Here is a 25,134-nt window from a genome sequence, read left to right as displayed (position 1 = left end):
TGGACCCATTATGTAGGGCAAAAACATACTGACAAAATGAAAGGACCAAAAGCTCTGAGAACAAAACACTGATAGTTTTATCAGTACTGTCAGTATGCAATCATTACTGAACATGGCCATGAAGACTCCTACAGAATCAGACATAGTAGATGAACAGTGAACTTTGGGCAAGTTCTTCTTCTCCCTCTTCCTTCTACCTCACGCAGTCATCTTGAGAAGTCTTGGTCCTGAGCAAATACTGATTTCTTTCCTAACACCTTGTCCAAGTCCCAAAGTGCTAGTTGAGATACAAAAGTCACAATGTACATCCAAAGATGTTCCAGATGTATCTATCTGATGGGCTTTAGATTAGACTGTGAATCATTTAACTGGTGCTTTGCCTTTATGTGGATTTGTATGTGCCCTTTGGTGTACAGGGCCCACCTTTCAGCATTTTGTCCATAAAATCTGTTTTGAATCATTTGCAAGTTGTTGATAATTTTGTTGTAACTTTTATTCTCTGTTGTTTCTAGAAAATGTTATTTCTTCGATTGAGGCTAAACTGTCTTTAATATTTTAAAACCTTTCAACCTTCATTTTCTTCTCTGAAATAAAACATTGCTTCTATTTCAAAATGTGCTAGGTAATATTTCCGCAAAACTTCCTGCATTTTCACTAGAGTAAGACTTTATTTATTGCTGAAGCTGAATGGTCTTGTACATGTATCTTTAGATTATGTAAAGTACTTTTAAAATTTGAATTTAAATAACTGAAGCTATGTCGTCTATTATATGCTTTCTGCAACTTCAGTGTGTAGTTCTTTGAGAATATGGCAAGGCTGGAAGCTCAATAGGGAGAACGACACTTAATTCCTCACATGTCTTACCAATGGATTGGATGTACAGAGCTGACTTGAACCAAAGACAGATACTTGCTCTTCATCTACTAGGATTAAGAACAATCCTCTAAGATTTCAGCGGTAGCTGGTAGCAACTTTTCTTCTTGATTGAAGAGTGTCCAGCCTTAGTAGGCAAAGTATAAACATAAGTCTCCTACTAGTCATTTTCAGCATTAAGAATTTTTTTTAAAGCATTTAAGGTGACATTTGGGGATGGCTCTGGGGAATGGGGCCAATATTATTTTATCATCTTCCTTCCTCACATGTTTTTGACCAACTCCACCTCTTACCCCTTTTCATGCTTTGGATCAAGGAAGAAATTAATCTGATATATGAATGCATACTCCAACATTAAGGATTTGAAAGGTTGTCCACCTTGGGCTCTCCATATATTGAGCAGGCAAATGGTTAGCCCAGAGGAATTAATCAAAATGGTGGAATTTCAAATAGAAAGGAGGAGACAGGGAAAGGGATCCCTTTATATCAGTCCATATGAGCAACAGCCGACCTGTGAGGCGAACTGTGAGAACATTCAGTGTCACATAAGTGAAAACAAAACCTAACCTTTTTTTGTCTCTTAACAACTCTGAACAAATCATCCATAAACTTAGGAACAGAGTAACCTGGATCTGACAGCACAAGCGTACCATGCACTCTTTTTTTCTTTCTCTGTTTTGTTCCGTGTTGCGAAAATAGCACACCTGTCAAAGCAGCCAGGTATGATGGGGTTCAGCACAACTAAAATTGCACTAAAAAACAGATAAATTATAAGGTAATAGTACAACTTTCACATGCAGTACCTCATTGTCATCTTACAAGCAAGCTGACAGCTGAGCCAGCCGAGCCAGCCGAGCCAGCCCACTAGTGCAGTGTTGATGAAAAATACTGACATCTTCACTCTAATCCTACACCAGTACTAAACCTGACTTTAGCAAATTCAAAACTTCACACTGAGCTTGAAGCGTAGAGAAAAGAGGAATTGAAATGACTCTCTTCCTTCTCTCCCCATACACACAAGAGAAAATGGGAGAAAATGAAAGAGGAGAGCAATGGAGAAAGTAGAGGCACCAATAGAGAAAGAGTTAGGAAGAATGGACCCCAAGTACAAGTATAAACCACTTAGGAGCAGAATTATTTAATTAATGGTTTATCGTCTGTCTCCCCCACTAGAATGTAAGGTCCACGATGGAGGGATTTTGTGTACTTTGCTCACCACTGTATCCTGTGTCTGGCAAGTAGTAGGTGCTATATATATTTGTTGTGTGAATGAATGAATGAATGAAATTAATGCTCTCAATAAAAGAAAAAATACTGAAATTCTCTTTTACACACACACACAATATTGGTTCTACATGCCTATGGTCATCTTTGAAATGACAAGATGAATTGGAAGGAGCAGTAGTCCAGTAAGTAGGAGAGTTGAAATATATGCCATGTTTTGCCACTGAATCACTTCTTCTCTCTGAGTCTCATTTTCTCCATCTATCAAATGGAATTGAACCAGATGACCCCTAAGGTCACTTCTAGGTTTAACATTCTATTCTCTAAACAAAAGCCAAATGTGTTTTAGAGAGAAACAGAGGGGAAATGAATTGAACTTATTTGTGTACAAGAACAAAGACCTGTTTCCTCAATCTCCCTCAATAAAGGAAATATTTTCATTCTTGGCATTTTATAATAACTTAAGGGGAAAAATCATAGAACGGAGGAAGAGAGCTTCACAGTCACAACCTTTTAGAATATAGATGCCATTTAAACCAAATTATAAAAGCATTGAAATTTTAGAAAAACTGCCAGCCAAGGTTGAAAGTATCTTCTTATCCAAACTTGTCAACTCCTGAGGTCTCTGAGAGGTGACAGAATTTTGCATGTGGAAGCCCTGTCTGAGGTGCTAATTGTCTTCATTTCAAATGCCCTAGGCTATTCTCAAACCCAGGTAGATTAAAAGAATGATGCCAAGGGTGGTCAGTTTTATAGAGTGGCTCTGACATTTGAAAATCTTTTTCTCTGACCTTTCAAAACTAACTTTGTTCTTCCACTAGCTCATCTATAGGTGTGAATTCTCCTGTGACAGTGTTATGACAGTGTTACCTGTGGTGAGTTTACACATTCTCTCAGCACTTACTAAAATTCACTTCCTTTATAAAAATGATTAAAGAAAAAAATTGTTTTTTTGAAAAAAGAGCACCTCCTTTTGATAATCTCTGGGTTTACCTATGAGGCCAATCTTTCTAAATGCCCTTTTTAAGTGAGAAGCCAGAGACAGTGTTGTTGTGTTTATTTAAGCCTGTCTTAAATATTTTTATTATTTCAACCAACACTTATGAGCATCTACCATATGCCAGACATTATAGTAGGTACTTAGGTTACAGAAAAGTACAGTATCTGCCCCTAAGTAGCTCATAGTCCAGTGAAGAAGACAGACAAGCAAACAGACAATTATAATTCACTTAACAAGAGCTGAGATAGAGGAAAGGATGGGGCTCTAGGAACATAGTAGTGGCATATCTAACTCAACTTATATTCTAACCCGCACAATCTATTTGAGATGGAAAGTGTTTTTATCTTTCTGTCTGCTATGTACAGGTGTTTTTTTTTTTTTTATTGCACGAATTTTGCCTCCTTCATGACTCAAAGGAAGTTCCCTCATTCTAGCTGAAACTCTGCATGCTTCTGAGGTTTCATTCTCTGAATAATAGCAACAGCTAATATTTGTTAACTGCATACTATATTCCAGGCATCCTGCTAAGCACTTTGAATGTATTATCTCATTTATTTATATCAACAACCCTGTGAAGCAAATACTATTATTAGCCTCATTTTACCGACAAAGAAACTGAAACCCAGAGAACCTAGGTAGCCTATTCAAGGTGGCACAACTGGTCAATGTCAGGCCCAGGATATGAACACAGGCCACTGACTGCAGAGCCTGTGCACTTCACCACTATCCTCTTCTGCCTCCCAACATTAATTCTGAGGTCACTGCACTGGATTGCTCAGGCTTCAGTCTCCTATCTAGCAACTGTAATCTGGACTTCTAGAATATTCTTCTTACATTTCAAGTGTCAACTGGTCCCATGCCCTGGCTCATAGCATATCTATATACAACTATGTCTTATCAAATCGGATATACTATTTTAGCCTCATTCTCTTTATTTACTATGTCTAGGAAGGGTCTTCAGTTCACAGTCAAGGTTTGTTTCCTGGGTTTATGGGTCTGGAAACAGGATCATAAGCTCATCCATCCAAAGTAACAGAACACTCAGTAGTTTGGGGTTGGTTGGTTTGTTTTGTTTTGTGTTTAAAGTGATATGGATATTTTCTCTCCTGGGAAGACCTGGATACATAGATAAGGTCTTATCACCCCATTCTCCCTTTTGAACGTTTTCTAGACCAAATGAAGGCCACTCCTCACTAGTTTTTAGCTTTTTCCATGAAGATAGATGTGATGGTATATGCAGTGTGCCTGGTGCCTAACAAATACACAATATTATTTTCTCCCACTAGCCTGTGAACTCCCGGAAGACAGAGATGATGTCATATTCCTCTTAGCACACCCAGAACCTAAAAGAGTACCTGGCGCCTAATTAGCTCCCTTCCTTTCCCCCTCTTCTTTCCCTTTATACAGAGAACCCTCTGCAGAGAGTGTGGCTTCTAATTTGCCTCAAGAAGTATATCATTTCTGACATTGACTTCTTTCACGTTCATCACTTACCAACGTCTACCCTGTGGTCTGCCTCATTTTGGCTTATAGATACAAATCTTCACATCGCACACCTTGGCACCTGACACACAAATAAATCATCATGTACTTATTTGGCCTCATCAACCAGTTGCCTTTGGATTGTGACAGAATCTTCTTTCCGCCTCTCTTTACCCTGGGTGGGGGCCCTCAGGGTATGCTATCAGCACAAGAAAATATTACGTCTTTGTAAATGAGTCTGCAGCTTTTCATCTAAAAAATCTGTTCTCTTTCTTGAAAGCTCAAGAATAAAATTCCACCACTGGAGCTTTAATCGAAAAGATTAAAGTCCAAGAGACTGTTATTTTGTCTATATATTTTTGCCCGAACATTTTTAAAGAAATCTCTGATGTTTTCAAACACAGATGACCACTTTGATCTATACATCACAAATACCAAAATTTCACGAAGGAATGGAATGAAGTGAACTATAAACATTTCCCTAAGCAGTTTTATAAATGCAAATGAAATATTATAACCCAGCAAACAAAACAGCTGGTGGTGAATTTCTAAATGCATTTTGTAGTTACATATGCAACATTGACATTATTTTGCTTTTCCTTCTCAGTAATAAATATTTCATGAAAAAAATGCTAGAATCATTGATCAGTGAGGAGTTAAATACTATGAGTCTTTTACAAAGCAAGTCATAAATGTTCTGAAGTTACAAAACTGTCTAGACAATATCAGGAATTGTAGTGGTAAAGGTATGAAATTTTCAATACTTGTCCAATCTTTTTCCTTCCTAGAACCAATATGGTTCACTGAAACTATCAAAATAAATATATATATCAAGCAAAAAATAAATGAGATTAAATCTCCTGAAACTTTTACTTACAGATAAAATCCTCCGATAGCTCATTGTCATGATTTTATAAACACTGGGGTATGGTTTAATGCTGCCTACCACAAAAGTAATTGTAAGTTTCTGCCTTGTGTTAAATTATTTTTATAATGTAGTGCAGAATAAAGAGTAAAATCTAAAATAGTAGATATAGACACAGGCAACGAAATGCTGGAAAATGTCTCAAGTGAAGCTGTAATACCACATATTATTTTGAGGTAAAACAAAGCCAATTTTCCTAGCAACCTTTTTGTAGACTGCAGACACAATTCGGAACCATCTGGCTATCATGGAAGCTTTAGAACCCAAAATGGTATATACTGCACTTCTCTAAAATCCTTTAGCACTTACTGGCATTTAACATGTATTAAAACTACTAGCTTTCTACAGAGGTTGTTCCTGACTTGTGTTCCCAAGGTTCATAGAATTTTAAGAAGGTAATATTGATTTTGAGGTATTGTCAATTTTACAAAGAGCCTAGTAAAATGGTCCATTTGCTGGGATTAGGCTGCATGTAATAATAATAATAATAATAACAATAATAATAATAGTAATAATAATAACAATGGAATTCATTGAATCCTCACCAAAATCCTAAATGAAAAATGGCAAGTGGCTGCTTTTTGGTTAGAATTATATTTGGTTAGAATTTGTATGAGAGAACTTTATAGTTATATAGGTTTCCTTAATTTTAAATGAACAAGTAATCTTTTATTAATTGATGTCATTTGACATTCATACAGAATATTTTAAAAACTGGCATCTACAAGCAAAAAAATATGATGGAACAATTGATGAAAAGACTGAGAACTGTTTGGTGCATATTTACCTTATTTCTTCTAATAGAATACAAGGTCACTGAGGGTAATAATGATCACTTCCACAGAGTAAAGCATATTGCCCAGCTTATAACAATCCTGCCTTGAATGCATGCTGTTTACTTGATGTGTAAAGTAATAAAATAAGCTAGAGATTTCTAGTGGCATTGCTTACCTTTAAAATTATCACTCAGGGTGACATGGTGCTTTTCCACAATTGCTTTATGCCCCAGAGAAGTTAGCCTAGATGGACCAGGATCTGACCTAGTAGAGTAATTCTTAAGTCCATTGAAGAGAGTGCCTCCAACAGTGAACCAAATAGGGAGTTGTGCTAAAAAATTGTGCTAGGTCTCTTGGGATTATTAATACCCAGTGCAGCAACACTTACTATGTCTATTTCACTATTTCTGAACTCTTTTCTTAAACACCAAAGAATAAACAGTATAGAGAATGAGAAAAATCTGTTCAACAGCAACCTCATAAGGTCACAGGCTAGGGCTGTTGAGTATCATTAAGTGTATGTGAGTTTTAGTGCCAGTGGATGCACTGACTCTATCACAAGCTAGAAGTGAAGAAACCACTGAAGAGTGTTGTGCAGCGCCTGTACCACATAAGAAGCAGCCGCTACCATTCCGTGTTGAGTCTTTACAACGCATGTGATAAGGAAGTTATGTGTTTCTTTGCCATTCTGTCGTAGATTTAGCACCATAATGTAAAAAACATCCCCGTTGGGCAACATGAGTCTGAAGTTTTCAAAATCTAATTTTCCCCTCCTTCTTCACTGGAAAAAATAAATAAATAAATAATTATATATATATATATATATATATATATATATATATATACATACATACACACTGTATATTGGACTTATACAGCTGCCACCTTATTCACTTAAAACAAAAACTGAATAATTCAGACAGACTTTAGGTAAGCAGTCAAGATGTGTCCTATCTTAATACTAAACTCAGATATAAACTTTTCGTAAGTCCAGTCTGCTGAATCAGCACAAGTCATGCCCACTGCCTAAATCATTGCCCTTATTTTGCAGTCTTGGTGACTAAGATAATAAATGGCCCTACTCAGTGGCAGCCTGGGTTATCCATCACATATCCCAAAATTTGGGATTTTTTTTTTTTTTTTTATGAGACTGAGTCTTGCTCTGTCACCCAGGCCAGAGTGCGGTAGCATGATCTCAGCGCACTGCAACCTCCAGCTCCCGGGTTCAAGCAATTCTCCTCTCTCAGCCTCCTGAGTAGCTGGGACTAAAGGCACATGCCACTACACCCGGCTAATTTTTTCTATTTTTAGTAGAGACGGGGTTTCACCATATTGGTCAGGCTGGTCTCGAACTCCTGACCTCAGGTGATCTGCCCACCTTGGCCTCCCAAAGTGCTGGGATTATAGGCTTGAGCTACCATGCCCAGGCAAAATTTGAAATATTCTAAAAGAGCAGCTCCACAACCACCAGACTGCCACTCTACCTCAAATTCCCTCCACCACAGTCATTTCTTTGGGTTTAGGTATTATGATCCCTGCTAAAATGCACATGTATCCCTCAGTAAGGGTAAAACCTTAGGTCGTGTGATATGATGGAGAGTACAGACATTGGAACTAGTAAAATTTCATTTTGAAGCCAGGCCCAGGCTTCACTAAGTCCCAAATTTGGGTATTACCACACCTGTAAATTGGGGGCAATAGTACCCACTTTGAACACTATTAATATGGGTACCTATAATACCTTACAGTCATCAAAAGGGACAATGTCCTTAGAGTACCTAACACATAGTAAGCACTCTAATGGTAGCTCTTACTATGATTAATAATCTCATACACTCATGACCACAGGATCCAGAGCAGAACCCTGAAGATAGAGAAAGGGAACTAACACTTGTGGGGCTCAGAGACATTCAGTAAATCCTTTGGGGTCACACAGCTACTGAATAATAGATCAAGTAGTTGAACACAGTTTTCTCTGTCTCCAAAGCCCAGGTTTATGCCACAGAAACCTGCTGCCTTTTCTTGCATGTATGCAGCCTGGAAGAGAGTAGTGATCTGACAGCCTCAATGATTCAGATTGTTTTGAAAAAGGTTGACCCTGAAAGACTGTGTAACCATATTAAAATATATAAAAGCTATACACAGGGTACGTCTGTTTTTATAAAGGCCTACAAGCATGCCAATTAACAACAGAGTCCACTTTGAAGCCATAAAAGAAACAACTACAGTGAAATCTAGAATGACCTGCTGGTATACGAAAATGGATTATGCTGAAACATGTCCAAGTCTCATCTGTATCCCATCTTCCCAAAATTCCAAGGAGCTATCAGCCCACATGAGTATCATAAAACCAGCCCCCAATCCAGAAAACCTAGCTTTGGGTCTGACATCCCTAATAGATCCCTTCCTCTGAAGTGCTCCCCTCCAAAGTAACCAAGGACTTCCCAGTAATCATGACTCTGAGGGAAGTGAGAATGCTGGCGGGGCAAGGTCACTTTTGTTCTCTGTCCCCATTCCTGTGCCCATACCAAGCAGGTAGCCAGCCTCCACTCCCCTTCACCTCAGGGAACATTTGTCTTGTGAGCAGACAGGCTACAGCCTGGGTGTTTTCCAGAATCCTAAACAACTTGATAGGATTATGCATAGGGGAGAGGGGACAGTGACTTTGAAGGCAGAAATGCAGGAGGAAAGTTTCTGTTCATGGGATATTAGGGGACCTCAGGGAGACAGGATCTCAGGGAAATGGCTTCTTGGTACACAGGAGGCTGGCTTCCAGGCATCAGAGCTCCAAGCCTAGCTAGAAGCACCCTCCCCAACTCACCCCTCCTGCCCCACCACCCTGGAGCAGAAGATATGCTAACCTTCACAGGACCATGTGGACTTGGACTGTGAGGATAGAAAGGACAATCATGATGGATTGAAGGTTCTACAGAAGTGCCCCCAATTCTTGGGTAATTCCTCATAAGAGGAAGGCCCCTCCAGTAGTAAATGAGATTGAACTTCAGTGGGATGGAGGAAAGATGCAGATTTAAGCTTCCACCTCTGAGAAAATTTGCCCTGAGATACACACTACGCAGAAGACACAGCAGTCCAGTGCACACTCTTTATTACTAGTTAGGATCAGAAAACCCCTGACAAAGGTTGATTTTGGTGAGCTGGGCGGGATCTTACAGGGAAACTTGAAGACATCTTTAGCTTGGACTGGAGGCAGATCTAACCCACCACCCCTGAGCTCTACCCTGGATCTCTCCTTGCCTTGCAGCAGCTGCCTTGGGGGAGCCTGCAGAGAACACGCCAAAGAGGAAGGGTCCAGGGGCATTCCCAAGAGTGCTCGCCCCAGTCCAGTTTTATTTTTAACCCAATTAGTCCTCCCAAGAGAAACACCATCCATAGCCCGCAGCCCTTATATCTGTCTGTCTGTCCTTGAAATCCATTTTGTTCTTCATCCACCTATTGACTAGAAAGGGACTTGGAATGGGGGCAGCCTGAGGCTGAGGGCTGGAGTGTGTAGTGAATACTCCTCAGAGCACTGTCTTTCTTCAAGACACCCCAGTGGTCTTTCAGGCAGGCTTATTGGCAGCCAGGAAAATATCTGTCCCTCTCAAAGGAGGAAATCAGCAGACAATCAGAAAAGCCCTGCCTGCACTTCCGTAAGACCACTTTCCTGAACTTTGCCACTGCTTATTTGTCTCACCTGCAAACCAATGAGACTAGCAGTTTGGTTACTCAAGACCTTTCATGCAAGTCTCTTTCACATTGCCCACAAAACTGCAAAAATGGATCTAGATGTTATTTAAATTGGTTTTACCTAAGGCAACGCTACATGCAAGGCAAAGAAGATACCCCTGATCTAATTTGTATCCCAAATTATGCTCTCTCCTATCTTCTAACCAACTCAGCAACAAGGATTATGATGTGTGCACCAAATAATAACCTATAAGTCTAGCTCCTAACACATATTAGACAACAACTATTTAACAAACTAAATGAAATTCATCAAAGTTGCTATCATCTATAGAATTGAACACGACAACCTCCCAAACTCTTCCAAGTTAATTCCTTGTCCCAATGGAAAAATTCAATTCTAACAAAACAATTCTGCTCTTCCTCTTCCCCCTAATGAGTGTTAAATCATCTCTTCTTCTCTGACTTCCTCTTACTCCTCTCTGCTGCAGCCAGTAAGTCTGCAGTCAGTCTCACTTTCTTTTGGCCTTGGAAGATCTTCTAATGGAACAGGTTCAGCTTCTTCAGCAACAAGCAAGTTCGGTGGGGCTGAGATACAAAAACAGAACCTCACCTATAAAACCAACAAAGCAAAATGAAGAAAACATGAACATTGCAGTAGTTTCAAAAGGAATAACAGCATTTTCAAGGAAGTGTGGTGATTCTAAAATTTGTTTCCAAAGGAATAATAGCATTTTCAAGGAAAAGTACTGTTCCTAAAATTCAACATAGCTTCTAACTCTAAAATCACACAACTGCTCCCAGCCACATACATGGCATTTTCAGGAAAAGGAGTGAAACAAAAAGGAAAAGAAAAGGCTTCATGACTTCAGCTTCTCCAGGGTACTAACCAATCAGCATCAGCCATCCAGAATCCACCACCTGCAAAATTTAAATGCAATCAGGAGAAATCAAAAGTAGTCCATCTCTGTTCAAGTAAATGAATAACATGAGAATATAAACACATATATATTTGTATGTATGTGTATCCAAAACAACTTTTAAAATGGCTAATTTGGGTAATGGGATAATAAATTATTTTATTTAATTTTCTCCATAATTTGGGGTTCAATTTTTCTGTGAAGTAAATAAGTTATACTTTAATCAGAAGAGGGTCTTAGGAAATTGGTTTCTCTTTGAAGTGTGTCCATTCTTACTTACCTTCCTGAAATCACTGAGTTTGCCCTCCACTCTCAAATGGCACACAGGCTTTCTTGCATTTATAGCAGGCCGTACGCCATGAAAAATTAACGGCTTTACACCATGGGCATTTCCAATTCATTGGAATTGGAAATGAGGCAGGCTTCTCCTGTTGCTGGGATCCCGAGACTTTATTCACTTTTGGTTTCTTGGCCTTCTGCCTCTGAGGTTGCCATTTCTTTGGGCTTTCTCTGACACCATGGCTCCTGCTGTCCCCCAGGAGAGTGTCCTGGGGCCTCTCTGGACCTTCTTCTGGTTTGCAGCTCCTGCTAAGCACCAGGGTGGCCATCCCCTGGGCCCTCTCTGGGCTTCCTTCCTGGCTATAGCTTCTGCTGTCTCCCTGGAGGACAGTCCTCTGTGGCCTCTCTGGGCCTTCTTCCTTGATATGACTTCTGCTGTCCCCCAGGGGGACAGTCCACTGGGGCCTCTTTGGACCTTCTGGTTTGCGCCTCCTGATGAACACGAGCGTGGCCGTCTCCTGGGCCCTCTCTGAACATCCTTCCTGGCTGTAGCTTCTGCTGTCTGCCTGGGGGACAGTCCCCTGGGGCCCCTCTGGATCTTCTGGTTTGCGGCTCCTGTGAAACACCAGGGTGCGCATCCTCCGGGCCCTCTTTGGACCTTCTTTCTGATTTTGTCTCTCTCTGTTCCCCCGGGGATCCATCCCCTGGGGTCCTTCTGTACCTTCTTCCTGGGAGTGGCATCCGCTGCTCCCCAGTGGGGCTGCCCCCTGGGGACTCTCTGACAGCGGGTTGTGGCACCCACTGTCCCCAGGGAGGGGCATTCTTTGGGACCTCTCTGAACCTTCTCCCTGGCTGTGGCTTCTGCTGTCTCCTAAGGGGAATGACCCCTGAAGGATTTTGGAATCTTCCTCCTGGATGTAGCTTCTCTGGTACCACAGAGGGGCCATCTCCTCCTGGAAGCCCACTGCAGGCCACGGGCAAGGTGGGTGGATCTCAGTAGGAGGCATCTGAAGTGGGGCTGCTGCTGCTTCTGCCCCCATGACTACAGCAGGTGGTAGAGGTGGCAAGAATGGGAATTTCATTGGGAATGGTGGTGGGTGTGGGAATGGATGTGGCACTGGCAGAGGGGGTTGCATGCCCTGGGCCCAGGGACTCAGAGGTCCTGGCACATAAAGAACATCTGTCGGGGTTGGCATCTGGGCATTAGCATGTGTCCCCATGGCCACCATATCGCTCTGCTGCTCTGTAGCCAGGGGACATGCCACAGCCCCATTCTGCTCTGCTTGTGGCCCAGACATTATTTCATGGGCCAGTGGAGCGGCCTGGGGAAACCTCTCGATCTGGAGCAGCCTCCCGTACAGCCCATCACGCTCATTCAGCGCCTGCTGCAGGGCAGCCTGCGCGAGGTGCAGCTGTGTTGCCGCCACCTCATGCTCCAGGCGTAGCTGCTGCAGCTGGGACGTTAGAGCCCAGGAGGTCGCCTGGCGCTCCTCCGCATGCCTTTGCAGCCGCTGAAGGTGGTACAGCAGCTCCTCCCGCTGCCTCGTGGCCACTCGCACGCTCAAAGCCAAAGCGCTCCAGGTACAGGCTCTCTTGATGGCGCGCGGCACCTGCGAGTCGGCCACAATGGCCTGAAGCCGGTCCTCTACCTCGTTCCACGGCCGCGAGCGGAAGGCCGTGTAAAAGGCTGGGCCGCTGCCGTCCATGAGGACTTCATTGTTGATGAACCTGATCACATCATTGTGGCGGAACCCGCTGGCATGGTCCCCAAAATTCATCGCCATGGCGGCTGTGGCCTAGTCAAGCAGCTGCCTCACTGTGCGTCGCCTCGGCTGCTGCCGCCACTTCCGGTACAGGCTGCTGCCAACAACCAGTCCACCTCTCACCTCCCCTTTCAGTCTTACTTTAGTCCTTGCTCAGTCCTGGCCTCCTCTTCGGCCTCCTTCCTCCCTCACTCCCTGGTTCTCACAAAGAGAGAAGCAGGTCCCCCTCGCCACACCGAACCCTACCGGCGACTCCGCGACACATCACAGAGAAAAGCTGAGTCGTGCCGCAAGGCTGGCTGGGACCCGCAAGGCCTGCTGGGACCAGCTTCATCTGGCACAGCGCTCCCCACAGGGAAAATCGGTGTGCTGCAGACTGTAGTGACCCAACAGAACCTTTGTTTCCAATAGCTTAGGAAGGACAATATCCAGTATCATGGAATGAATCCCTAGCCAGGTGATGGAGTTGGTTAGGTGTATATATGAGTGCTGTTCTTGTCTCAGCTCCATCTCTTGTACTCTCAATTACTACTTCAAACATTCCATAGAGTCAGTCATGCTATCTTTACCCTTCCCTTAGCTCCTGAACAGGTGAACTTAGAGTCCCTGTCATCAAGAAAAGCAAGTAATTGAGCCATGAAGTTCCTGTAAATTCACTCCCATCTTTATCTGGTCAACCCAGATCTCAGAGGGTATCTCTTTTTCCTTTTGGCTAAATGCTCATCCATGATCTGGATCTTCCCTAGGAGAAATGGTAAAGGGAGTCCTCTGGGCTGCATTAGACAGTAACTAGAATTCAAACAAAAACCACATAGTAAAGATAACAATGTAGGTAAATACATAAGACAAGATTAACATATTTTTGGCTTGTAACTTCCTTTTTTTTTTTTTTTTTTTTTTTTTTTGACGGAGTTTCGCTCTTGTTGCCCAGGCTGGAGTGCAGTGTTAGGGATCTCGGCTCACCTCAACCTCTGCTTCCTGGATTCAAGCAGTTCTTCTGCCTCAGCCTCCCAATTAGCTGGGATTACAGGCACCCACCACCATGCCTGGCTAATTTCTGTATTTTTAGTAGAGATGGGGTTTCACTATGTTGACCAGGCTGGTCTCGAACTCCTGACCTCAGGTGATCCACCTGCCTCGGCCTCCCAAAGTGCTGGGATTACAGGCTTGAGCCACCACTCCTGGCCCCAAAATTTTTTTTTTAAGAAAAGAGAAAGAAGGCCGGGTGCATTGGCTCACGCATGTAATCCCAGCACTTTGGGAGGCTGAGGTGGGTGGATCACAAGGTCAGGAGATTGAGACCATCCTGGCCAACATGGTGAAACCCCGTCTCTACTAAAAAAAAAAAATACCAAAATTAGCTGGACGTGGCAGCGAGTGCCTGTAATCCCAGCTACTCGGGAGGCTGAGGCAGGAGAATTGCTTGAACCCAGGAGACGGAGGTTGCACAGTGAGCCGAGATAGAGCCACTGCACTCCAGCCTGGACGACAGAGCTAGACTCTGTGGAAAAAAAAAAAAAAAAGAAAAGAAAAGAAAAAGAAAAGAGAAAGAATTTTTAAAATTTTCCCACTCTTTAAGGATTGACTTTGTTTTGGGAAACTCCTTTAATGCTTACCCAGATCATTTATAATGCTGCCTTTGCCTTTACTTCCTTTGCCTTTACTTCCTGCTTGTGGCGAACCTGAAAGTCAGCAACAAGTAGAAGTATGGGGTCTTAGGCCTTTTCTGAGCATGTCCAGTCTTGGGCATGTACAAGGCTTTCTCAATTCCCTGGTTTACATTAGGGGTTTTGAAAGCCCTCATTCTCCCACATATCTCTTTTTCCCACCCTCTTTCTTCCCAGGATTTTGGTCTATCTATTGCTTGTGCTGTCTGCTATCCCTTGTCCCAGGCTGCTACAGCCAATACTTTTGCCTTTAAATGCTTTTGGTAAATGCCACCTGGAAAGCTGCCCCATCCCTGCAAATTCTGAGTCAGATGGGCAAAACAGAAGTAAGCCCTTACATCAGGGAGCTACCAGACAGATTAAAACACACAACCACAATTCTTTGAGAATAAGGTCCGTATTGCTCCGTCTGGCACATGGCATCCTGTACCAGGAGTACAGGCTACTGTCTTCATGGCTGCCTCCAATCTAGTGTGTGGGGAAAGGGAGACAGGCAATTTGAAACACCAGAGAACTCCCTTACTGCAAGGCAGCAGCTTCTTTCTTCATTTGGCTTTCCGCTAGTTGTTATAAGCTTTGACTAGATTCCAGAGTTCTGCAAAAGTTAATTCTGACAGTATTTTCCAGCTCCATTAAATACTTTTATGAAGGGATAGGACCTCAATTTCTCTACTTTGCCATTTTTTTAATAAAGAGAGCTATCATACCCCAAAACTATTAATATCCCAAGTAAGATTAATTTTATCTCCTTGTCAGCTATCACTCATCCTTCCAGCTCAATCACCACCTCTTCCAAGAAGTTTTTCCTGACCACTACGCCACCAATACTGTGTAATTAGTTTTTTTATTCTTCTTTCTCTTCAACTAGACTTAGTCCCTTGAGAACCGAGACTGTGGCCTTTCATCTCTGGATTTCTAGCACCTGATATGGTTCCTATTACATGTATTGCTTATAAATGCCAAAAAGAGGGAACAAAGTAATGGAAGATAGTGAAAAAGGAAAGAAAAAGGGGAAAACAGAGACTACTTCATGAGTTCTATAATCTTGGTTAAAAGTCAGACTGAAAGCTATAAGAGAATATTCTTGTCATATTTTCAATTCAGAGAAAAATAATTTTTTAAAGACACATACTTCCCTAAAGAAAAAAATTCACTGTATCCAAACTGATGTATCTATCTTTTGGGGAAGTGCTTTCATATACTGTTAAACTTCATAACGATTTCAAACTATTTCCAAATTAATGTAACAACACTTCATAAATGCCAATGTGTTTTTAAATTATTAACTTTAAAGTACTTTTGGCCTTTCAGCCCTTTATGGAATCAATTTCCACTATATTGAGACAGGAAGGTGATATATAATGGCCTATAAAATGAGATTTAAAGGGTAACCTGGCTGAGTTATCATTCTTGATGAAACAATGATAATATCACAAATACCACCACACTTTACTTTGCAGGTGTGCAAGTTTGCAAAGTGTGAATGTATGTTTACAAGAGGTAGAACAATTCAATTGCATAAATTAATCAATCTGAGAAACCACATTAAAAACATAGCTAATTTTTACACGATTTTCAGTCAGTTCTTATACTTTCAATTTTAGTATAACCTCTGTCACAAAGCCTTCATAACAACTCTAAATGATAATCATTGATGATAAAGGAAGGAAAATAACATTTTAAAGTTCATAGTATTAGTATGTATCTACGTTTGTGCAGATTTAATCTCCTAGGAATCAAAGGTGGTAAACAGAATAGAGAAAAGGCATATGGAGTAAATATAAGCTATATATGCTGAGTACTGAGGAACAATTTTCATTCCGCTTTAGGAAAATTTACACCTTTTATTACATATACTTTCTTTTCTTGTACTTTGTACCCACAGTGACCCATTCAATATAGCTACCCAACAGATGCCAAAAGAAAAGAAAGGAGGCAGCTAGGCAGTTAATCTCAAAAAGACTAGAGTCACATCCCCTTAATTTTTTTTTTCCATGTGAGCAGAATACATGGGCAGAAGCCCATAGTCAATAATCAACACAAGTGTGAGCACAGCTGAGCACAATGGCACATTGTAAGTGAATATACTTTACAATCAATTTCATCAGACCCATCTTGACAACACTCACGGTTATTACTGTGTATGTGGTAAAATTAGCCATAAAGAGTAAGCAGACATAAATTTGTTTTCCATAGACAAATGGTTTTTGTATTTTCTTTCTTCTTGTTAGCGCTTTAGTATCTGTAAGTAACATCCCTATTGAATATTCTCACGGAAACCATTCACAAATTTACACCTCCCACCTCCACCCCCACCACAAACACACCCATACACACAATCTCTTATGTCTGCTTACATGCCAATGTGGCCTGGAGGACTCAAGGAAGCAAGAACTCTGGGACATTTAAGCTCTAGCCAACTAACTGGCTGGCAAGTCAGACTTAGATCACCACTCTTGGAGGGAAGGGCAGGGGCAGGTGATTCATCAGCCAAGTGAAGGGGTATGAAACAGAGGAGAATGTATGCTGAATCCCCAAGGATCTGATAGTCTTAAGGTTGGGGCGGAAGGTAGGAGGAACCAAGTAGGTTGCAGATCTATGAGCAGTTAGTTACCCCAGGATAAGCATAGACTGACTGGTACAGAAAGGCTGGGGGAAACCTTTAAGAAAAATCACTGGACCTGAATTGGAGGAAACTGACAGGCCCCTTTGGCTTAGCAATTATTAGAAATAGCGTATCAATAGTGCCACTTACAAAAATTAATATAAATACATCGATACTAGGAGTATAAAATGACTGCTACTCCAGTTTTGATCTAATGGCAAGAGGGTGACTTCTGAAAGCACTAGATACCTGAAGGTCCAGTAGGCTATATCTGACGATTGAATAAACCAGAAGAGGTGAAGTCAGCATCTATTTTGCACTGGTGAGGATAGTACTGACAAGGCCAACCCCACACCACCCCACAGTCTCTTTTTGAAATGCCACTTGAGCTATCATCGTCATTTTTCCACCACTGTCTTGAACCTTGAGCAATGAAGTACAGATTGCTGTTAGACAGTGAGATCCAGTAGGATTTTATCAAAATTTCCTAATCTAAGGAGGACAGGCCCAAAAGCCATTGATAGAAGAAATCAATTTTCCTTTCAGACTTCACTCATGGCTAAGAAGAGAGGATGGTGACTTTGTCACCAATTTGTCCAGTGCCTGGAATCCACACTTCATTATTATCTTGCTTTCCACAAGGCAGTGCCTAGAAAGTCTAGAAAGTAGACCACTCTCTGAAGGTGCCACCCCATCCTTTAGAAATTTGGGATTTGAGTTTAGAAGAATCCAGGTCACACAGTACCTTGTGCCAGGTAAAGGCACTCATCACCCACTCCCATAATAAATATAACCCCCGCCCCCGACACACACACATACAACTTAGAGGAGACAGACACTGCACCCAATAAAGAAGAAAAACAAAAAAAATCAGCCCTGCTCTCTGCCCAAGGGCACACTCAGAGCCCTGTACCCTCACCAGAGGTGCTTCTACTCTAAAGCGCCATATGTCATCTCTCTCGGGAATGTACATTTTCCCATCTGCCTTTACTGACCCATATCTGAATGTATGCTTTTAACACTTTCTTGCTCATGATAACAGCCATGATTTAGGGAGTGTTTACTATGGGGTTATTACACAAAAAATGCCTTTACCTCATTTAATCCTCAAAACAACTCCATGTATTAAAGGTACAATTATCAACCCATTTTACAGACAGAGGCACTGGGGCTCATAAAGGTTAAGCATAAGTAATTTGCTCAAGATCACACAGCTAGGAAGTGGTGGACTTAAAAGTGTTGTGAACACTTTGTCATACTTGCTTTAGAACTTTTTATTTAAAGAAATTTGATGTTACTGATACAACTAAAGTCCTCCTGTATCATATTTTCTCCTTCCCTCCCTTGTGCCTTCCATCCCCAAAACTAACCCAAGTCATATACCTTCCTGTGTATGTTTTTATAGATATGTATTTATCTATAAACATTATGTAGTATTACCTCTGTGGTAAACAATATCAATTTTTTCAAATTGGCATTGTTCACTTTACATGATATTTTCCATATCTTCCTATGTTGATAACTGTAGGTTAGTTCATTCATTTTAACTGCTGTTCACTCTTTGAATGTGCACTTACGTTATTTCCAGTATTATCATCATTAGCAACAGTTGCAATTAACAACATTGTACATGACTGGTAGTATACATCTGTGAGTATATACTTAGAAGTGGAATTTCCCCATGCATGCATCTACAATTTTATTATATATTCCTAAATTGTTCTCCAGAAAAGTCTTACAAGATTATATTTCAATCTGACTACAAATACAGAATTTCTGTATTCTGGGAACTTACTAAACAGGGCCATCTTAAATATGATAGCACAGTTAAGACAATTGATGCCTAAGAGAGAGAAAACAAGATGGTTCTCTCTCTTGGCTTGGTTCCCAAGCCAACTGTCCACGACAATCACCCAATAGGCTTATAGAATGCAGATTTCAAGGTGTGGTCCCAGATCTACTAAATTAGACTCTTTAAGAATGGGATGGCTGAGCGAGATGGCTCATGCCTGTAATCCCAGCACTTTGGGAGGCCAAGGTAGGTGGATCACCTGAAGTCAGGAGTTCGAGCCCAGCCTGACCAACGTGGTAAAACTCCGTCTTTACTAAAAAATACAAAAAATTAGCTGAGCATGGTGGTGGGTGCCTGTAATCCCAGCTATTCGGGCGGCTGAGGCAGAAGAATTGCTTGAACTCGAGAGGCAGAGGTTGCAGTGAGCCGAGATCATGCCATTACACTCCAACCTGGGCAACAAGAGCAAGACTCTGTCTCAAAGAAAAAAAAAAAAAAGAGTAAGACCTCAAAATGCTCACCAGATGATCCAGATACAGTTGATCTGTGAACTCAGAGTTTGTATCAGCTGTATTCTGACCACACACCATGCACACTATTCCAGATTTTTCTCTTCTTTAATCATATATTAATTAGACTATTAGAAAGCAATATATATGGCTGCACTACCGTAGAATATGTACTTGGCTTTTACCAAAGGACTGCCAGCTGAGGAGAAGAAAGTGGAAGCAAAGAAAGAAGAATCTGAGGAGTCTGATGATGACATGGGCTTTGTTCTTTTTGACTAAACCTCTTTTATAGTGTGTTCAATAAAAAGCTGAACTTTAAAAAAAAAAAGATTGGAGGGTTATTATGTAATTGTTTCATTTTGTTGTATTCTGTGTTAAGATTTCTAATTAAATTAAGAAAAAAGTACTTTTTTTAGCTGCCCAAATTTATCAACAGCAGCCAGACAAGGAAAGGAAAACACCTTATGCTGTAAACTTTAAAAAAAAGAGAACCAGGAGAAAAAATTTATGATGCCTCTAAACCCACCTTCACTTTCATAATTAATACTGAGGAAAGAAGGAGTCTCGACAAAAGTCTGGCAACTTTCAGTAATTTTCTTCCAATTACAGAGATGTGGTCTGCGACAGTGAATAGAAGTAAAATTTCCTAATTTTTCTTGAGTCCATTTTGTTATATAATATTTTCTAGGAATTTTTAAACTTTATCTAAATTTTCCAGTATACTCATTTATAATATACTCATCTCTTCAATGTCTGTAGCATAAGTAGTGATACCACATTTTTCATTTCTGATATTGATTAGACATTTTCTTATTTTCTTCATCAGTCTTGGTAGAGATTTCCCCATTTCATTTAGAAGGAATGACTTTTGCTGGTCCACTCTGTTGCATTATTATTTTGTATTGTATTTAATTAATTTAGGTTTTGTTTTTTTTGTTTTGTTTTGTTTTGTTTTGTTTTTGAGGCAGATTCTCACTCTGTTGCCCAGGCTGGAGTGCAGTGGTGTCATCTTGGTTCACTGCAACCTCCGTCTCCTGGATTCAAGCTATTCTCGTGCCTCAGCCTCCTGTGTAGCTGGGACTACAGGTGCGTGCCACCACACCCAGTTAATTTTTGTATTTTTAGTAGTATTGGCCAGGCTGGTCTCAAACTCCTAACCTCAAGTGATCTGCCCACCTCGGCCTCCCAAAGTACTGGGATTATAGGCGTGAGCCACTGTGCCCAGCTAATTTCTGTTCTTTTTTTTATTGAAGTAGAAATGATGTTGTTTTTATTTTTTTTTTTTTTTGCATTTCCATATACTTTTTTTCTGTAAGTTATTGGGGTACAAGTGGTATTTGGTTACATGAGTAAATTCTTTAGTGGTGATTTGTGAGATTTTTGTGCACCTGTTATATACTGCACCATATTTGTAGTCTTTTATCCCTCCCCGCCTGCCACTCTTCCCCTCAAGTCCCCAAAGTCTATTGTATATTTTTGTTCTTACTGACAATGTTGAACATTATCTGAGCCATGTACTCCCACCCTTCTGTGCTCTGGCTAACTTGTAAAGGACCACCATGCTGTCATATATCCCAAGAAAACACCCACCTCTACTCTTCCACAATGCAGAAAAGACCCATCTCTATCCTCCTCATGTCCCATAAGACTTACAATTTCCTTGTTTATCTGCCTCTATTAAAACCTCCAGGCTCCCTTCCTTTTCTTTGAGACATTCCTCACTAAGGTACATTCACTGGATTTTAATAGCCTGATTTATGTCATCTTCTTAATTATCTGGTGTATTTTGTCTTTTACATTACCTTTTTTGTTTTCTTTCTATGATCTTTGGGTTTTTTCTTTTTTAACGTCATGAACTTTGTTCATTAAATTTGAACCATTCTTCTTTTTAATATAGATATTTAAGGCTGTAGCTTTCCCTTCAGGTAGTACTTTAGCTGCATACCACAAGTTTTAATATGTAATATGTCCATTGTCACGTAGTTCAAAATATCTCCTAATTTCCATTATGATACAAGAGTTATTTTGAAATCTATTTCTTACTGTCAAAATTATGGGGATTTTCTATATTTTTTATTATTGATATCTATTTTAATGCACTGAAGTTGGAAAACACACACATGATTTCAATTATTTGAAATGTATTATGACTGTCATGGCCCAGTTCGTGGTCATATTTGATAAATGTTTTATGTGTGCTTGAAAACTATTTAATTCTGATGCTTTTGGCATAGTAATCTATATCTTTTTTATCAAGTCAAATTTGTTCATTGAACAATTTGAACAACAAAATTAATAACTATAATATTGGATTATAACACAAGGAATAAAATAAGAGTTTATACTGATATAAATAAATGATAGAATAAATATATAGATGGGGGAAATGTACACATCTCCTATGCAAAAGAATTCAAAATAAATTATGTAGATACTCCACCCTAAAGTAAGGAGAGCATAACTGTCCATTCCTTGAATGTGGGCTGAGATCAATGACACAATTCCAAAGAATAGAGTATGGAAAGGGAAAAATAGTAACTTCACAGTAGAGAAACCTGGCAGACACCACCCTAACCAAGTGATCAGAGTTAACATCACCAGTGATAAGTCATATTGAAATCATGTACCCCCTGATATGATACGATGAGATGGGTACTTCACTTCTATGGATGATATGATGAGATGGGTACTTCACCTTTATGGTATTCTTACCAATAACTCATAACCCTACTCTAATCATGAGAAAACATCACATCAAACCCACATTGGGAGACATTCTACAAAATACCTGACCATTTGAAATCAGCAAGGTCATGAAAAACAAAGAAAGACTGAGAAACTGCGACAGATCAGAGAAGAAAAGGAGACATGACAACCAAATGAAATGTGATATCCTGGATTGGTTACTGGAAAAGAAAAAAAGACATTAGTAGAAAATCTAGTGAAATTTTAATAAAGTCTGTACATTAGTTAGTTTCTTAGTTTTTACAAATATACTCTGGTTACTTAAGATGTTCAAATCAGGGGAAGCGGGGTGAAGAGAATATGGGACCTCCTTGTACTACTTTGCAATTTTTCTCTATATTTAGCTATTCCAAAATAAAAGATTTATTTTAAAAAATATACTCATTATGTTGTTCAGAGAGAGAATCTTTTCTGCCTGTATTGTCAATTACTGAAGGAAGTATACTGAAATCTACCATTATGACTGTGGGTTTGTTTAATTCTCCTTGCACTCTCAATGTTTGCTTTTATACTTTGAAGCTATGTTATTAGGAACATAAAAATTTTTAATTGTTATATCTTTCTGGCAAATCAAAACATTTATTTGTGTAAAAATTTCAAACATAGTAATAATTTTACCTCAAAGTCTATATTGTATGTTAATAATGGTGAGTTTCCTTGCTCTTTACCACCTTTTCTTCATTTTTGACATGGTAACTTCTTACTATATTGTCAATCTTCAGTGCTTTTGAGAAGCCATCATTAATACTGTATCCAAAATGTTTTGTTGTTTTCAGTGGGAGAATTGATCTGAATAAACTTATTCACCATTACCAGAAACCAGAAGGCCTAAAGGCAAATTGAAAGCAGCACTCGGTTTCCAAACTCTAACTTCTAGGGAGAAACAAAATTATCCCAGAAAAGGTGGGAAGGTTGCCAAGGAGAATGTACCTAAACTCTGTCAGAGCAAATAGAAGAGCTAAGTGAAGCTTTTCACATTAGGCATAACCAAGTTAACTCTGCAAAAATGAAAACAAATATCATGGAAAAAGAATCCAGATGATAAAAATAACATAATTCAAAGAATAGAGGTATATTCCCCACAGGATTGTTGTGCTATAAAAGAACTTACCAAGAATATTAATTTAATAAACCAAGGGCTCAAAGACAAATAAAATAACAACAGAAAAAGCAGAAAGGGGAGATTACAGAAGAAAAAAATAAGAAAAAAAAGGCACCTTAACAGATCTATTAAATAGATAAAAAATAACAAGAAACCAGAATAGATGTTACTGAAAATCAAATTATGGCATAAAGTAAAACTTGAGATAATTACAGTAAATTCAAAAAAATAATGTCAATGAGATTAAAGTAATTAGAAAATAACACATATGTAGGACAGTGATGATCCAACACAAAGATAGTTGGTGTCCTTGAAATAGAAACTCCCACTAAAGGGACAGAAAAGGACTTGTCTTGTTCCAAGACAATTCAATAGGGAAAAACAGTTTTTTCAACAAATGCTGCTGAAACACCACATACCAGAGAATAAATTTGAATCCCCTACTTCATACCATATAAAAAAACTAAATTTAAAATGGACCAAAGACTTAAACATAATAGTTATAGCTATAAAACTCTTAAAATCAAGGCCCACTGGAATAAAGATTTCAAAACAGAATGCAAAAAGTTGTTATCATAGAAGAAAATATTGATAAATTGGACTTTGTTCAAATTAAGAACTTCTGTTCAGCAAAAGACACAATTAAGAGAAGGAAAAGACAAGCCACTTGTAATACATATATACAATTACAGACTCATATGTAGACTCTAGAAAAAACACTCCTACAAATCAACAAGAAAAAGACAAGTAACTCAGTTTTTTAAATGGCATTTCACAAAACCACTTGAATAAGCACATCACAAAACATAGCCAAATGGCCATTAAACATGTGAAAATGTGTTCAACATCATTAGTCACCAGGGAAATGCAAGTGAAAACAATGAGATACCATTAAACATCTATCAAAATCGCTGAAATTTAAAAGGCTGACAGTATCAAGTGATGGTAAGGATATGGGACAAACAAAACTCTCATACATTGCTGACAGGTCTGTACAATAGTACAAACACTTAAGAAAACTACTTGAGAATATCTTCTGAAGCTTATTAACCTGCCCTCTGACTTAGCAATTCTATTTCTAGATACATACCCAAGATAACTGAGTACATATACCCTTCAAAAGACATGCACAAGAATATTAATAGCAGAATTATTTATAATAGCCACAAACAGGAAACAAGTCAAATATTTATCAGTGGTAGAATGGATAAATAGTGGTATAGTCATACAACTGAATATGACAAGCAGCAATTAAAAAAAAGAACTACCATCACATACAAAAGTATGGTTGAATCTCACATAATGTTGAGCAAAAGAAGCTAGACCTAACAGTACTTTCAGTATGTTCCATTTATATGACATTCAAGAACAGGAAACACATATGGTAATTATCTTAGTCTATTTTGGGCTGCTATAACAGAATACATGAGACTGGGTAATTTGTAAAGAAAGAAAATTGATTTTTTACAGTTCCAGAGGCTGGGAAGTCAATAATCAAGGTGCCAGCTTCTGATGAGGGCCTTTTTGCTACATCATAACATGGCAGAAGGCATCACATGACAAAAGAGAGCAAGAGGTCAAACTCTCAGCCTCAACCCCTTTTATAATTGGCATTAATCCATTCATGAAGGTGAAGCCCTCATGACTTAACACATCGCATTAAGCCCTACCTCCTAATAATGTTGCATTGGGGATTCAGTTTCCAACACATGCTTTTGGGGGCACCCATCAAGCCATAGCAGTAATTGAGGTGGTTTTTTTTAAATAACCACAAGCTTTTCTGCAGC

The 25,134-nt window shown here is 39.7% G+C and overlaps 1 protein-coding gene across 1 annotated transcript; it reads right to left on the bottom strand.

The window, feature by feature from the left end:
- Positions 1-9,176: 9,176 nt before the first annotated feature.
- On the bottom strand, positions 9,177-13,767 carry TEX13D (TEX13 family member D). Its single transcript, XM_024240451.2, has 2 exons — positions 11,166-13,767; positions 9,177-10,578 (listed from the first exon to the last, which is right to left on the bottom strand). The coding sequence occupies exon 1, from the start codon at positions 12,946-12,948 to the stop codon at positions 11,176-11,178; it is 1,773 nt and encodes a 590-aa protein (XP_024096219.1). The 5' UTR covers positions 12,949-13,767; the 3' UTR covers positions 9,177-10,578; positions 11,166-11,175.
- Between the last annotated feature and the right edge of the window lie 11,367 nt (positions 13,768-25,134).

This window comes from Pongo abelii, chromosome X (assembly GCF_028885655.2).
Source record: "Pongo abelii isolate AG06213 chromosome X, NHGRI_mPonAbe1-v2.0_pri, whole genome shotgun sequence".
Classification (NCBI taxonomy): domain Eukaryota; kingdom Metazoa; phylum Chordata; class Mammalia; order Primates; family Hominidae; genus Pongo; species Pongo abelii.
This window is presented reverse-complemented; position numbering and strand designations above follow the sequence as displayed.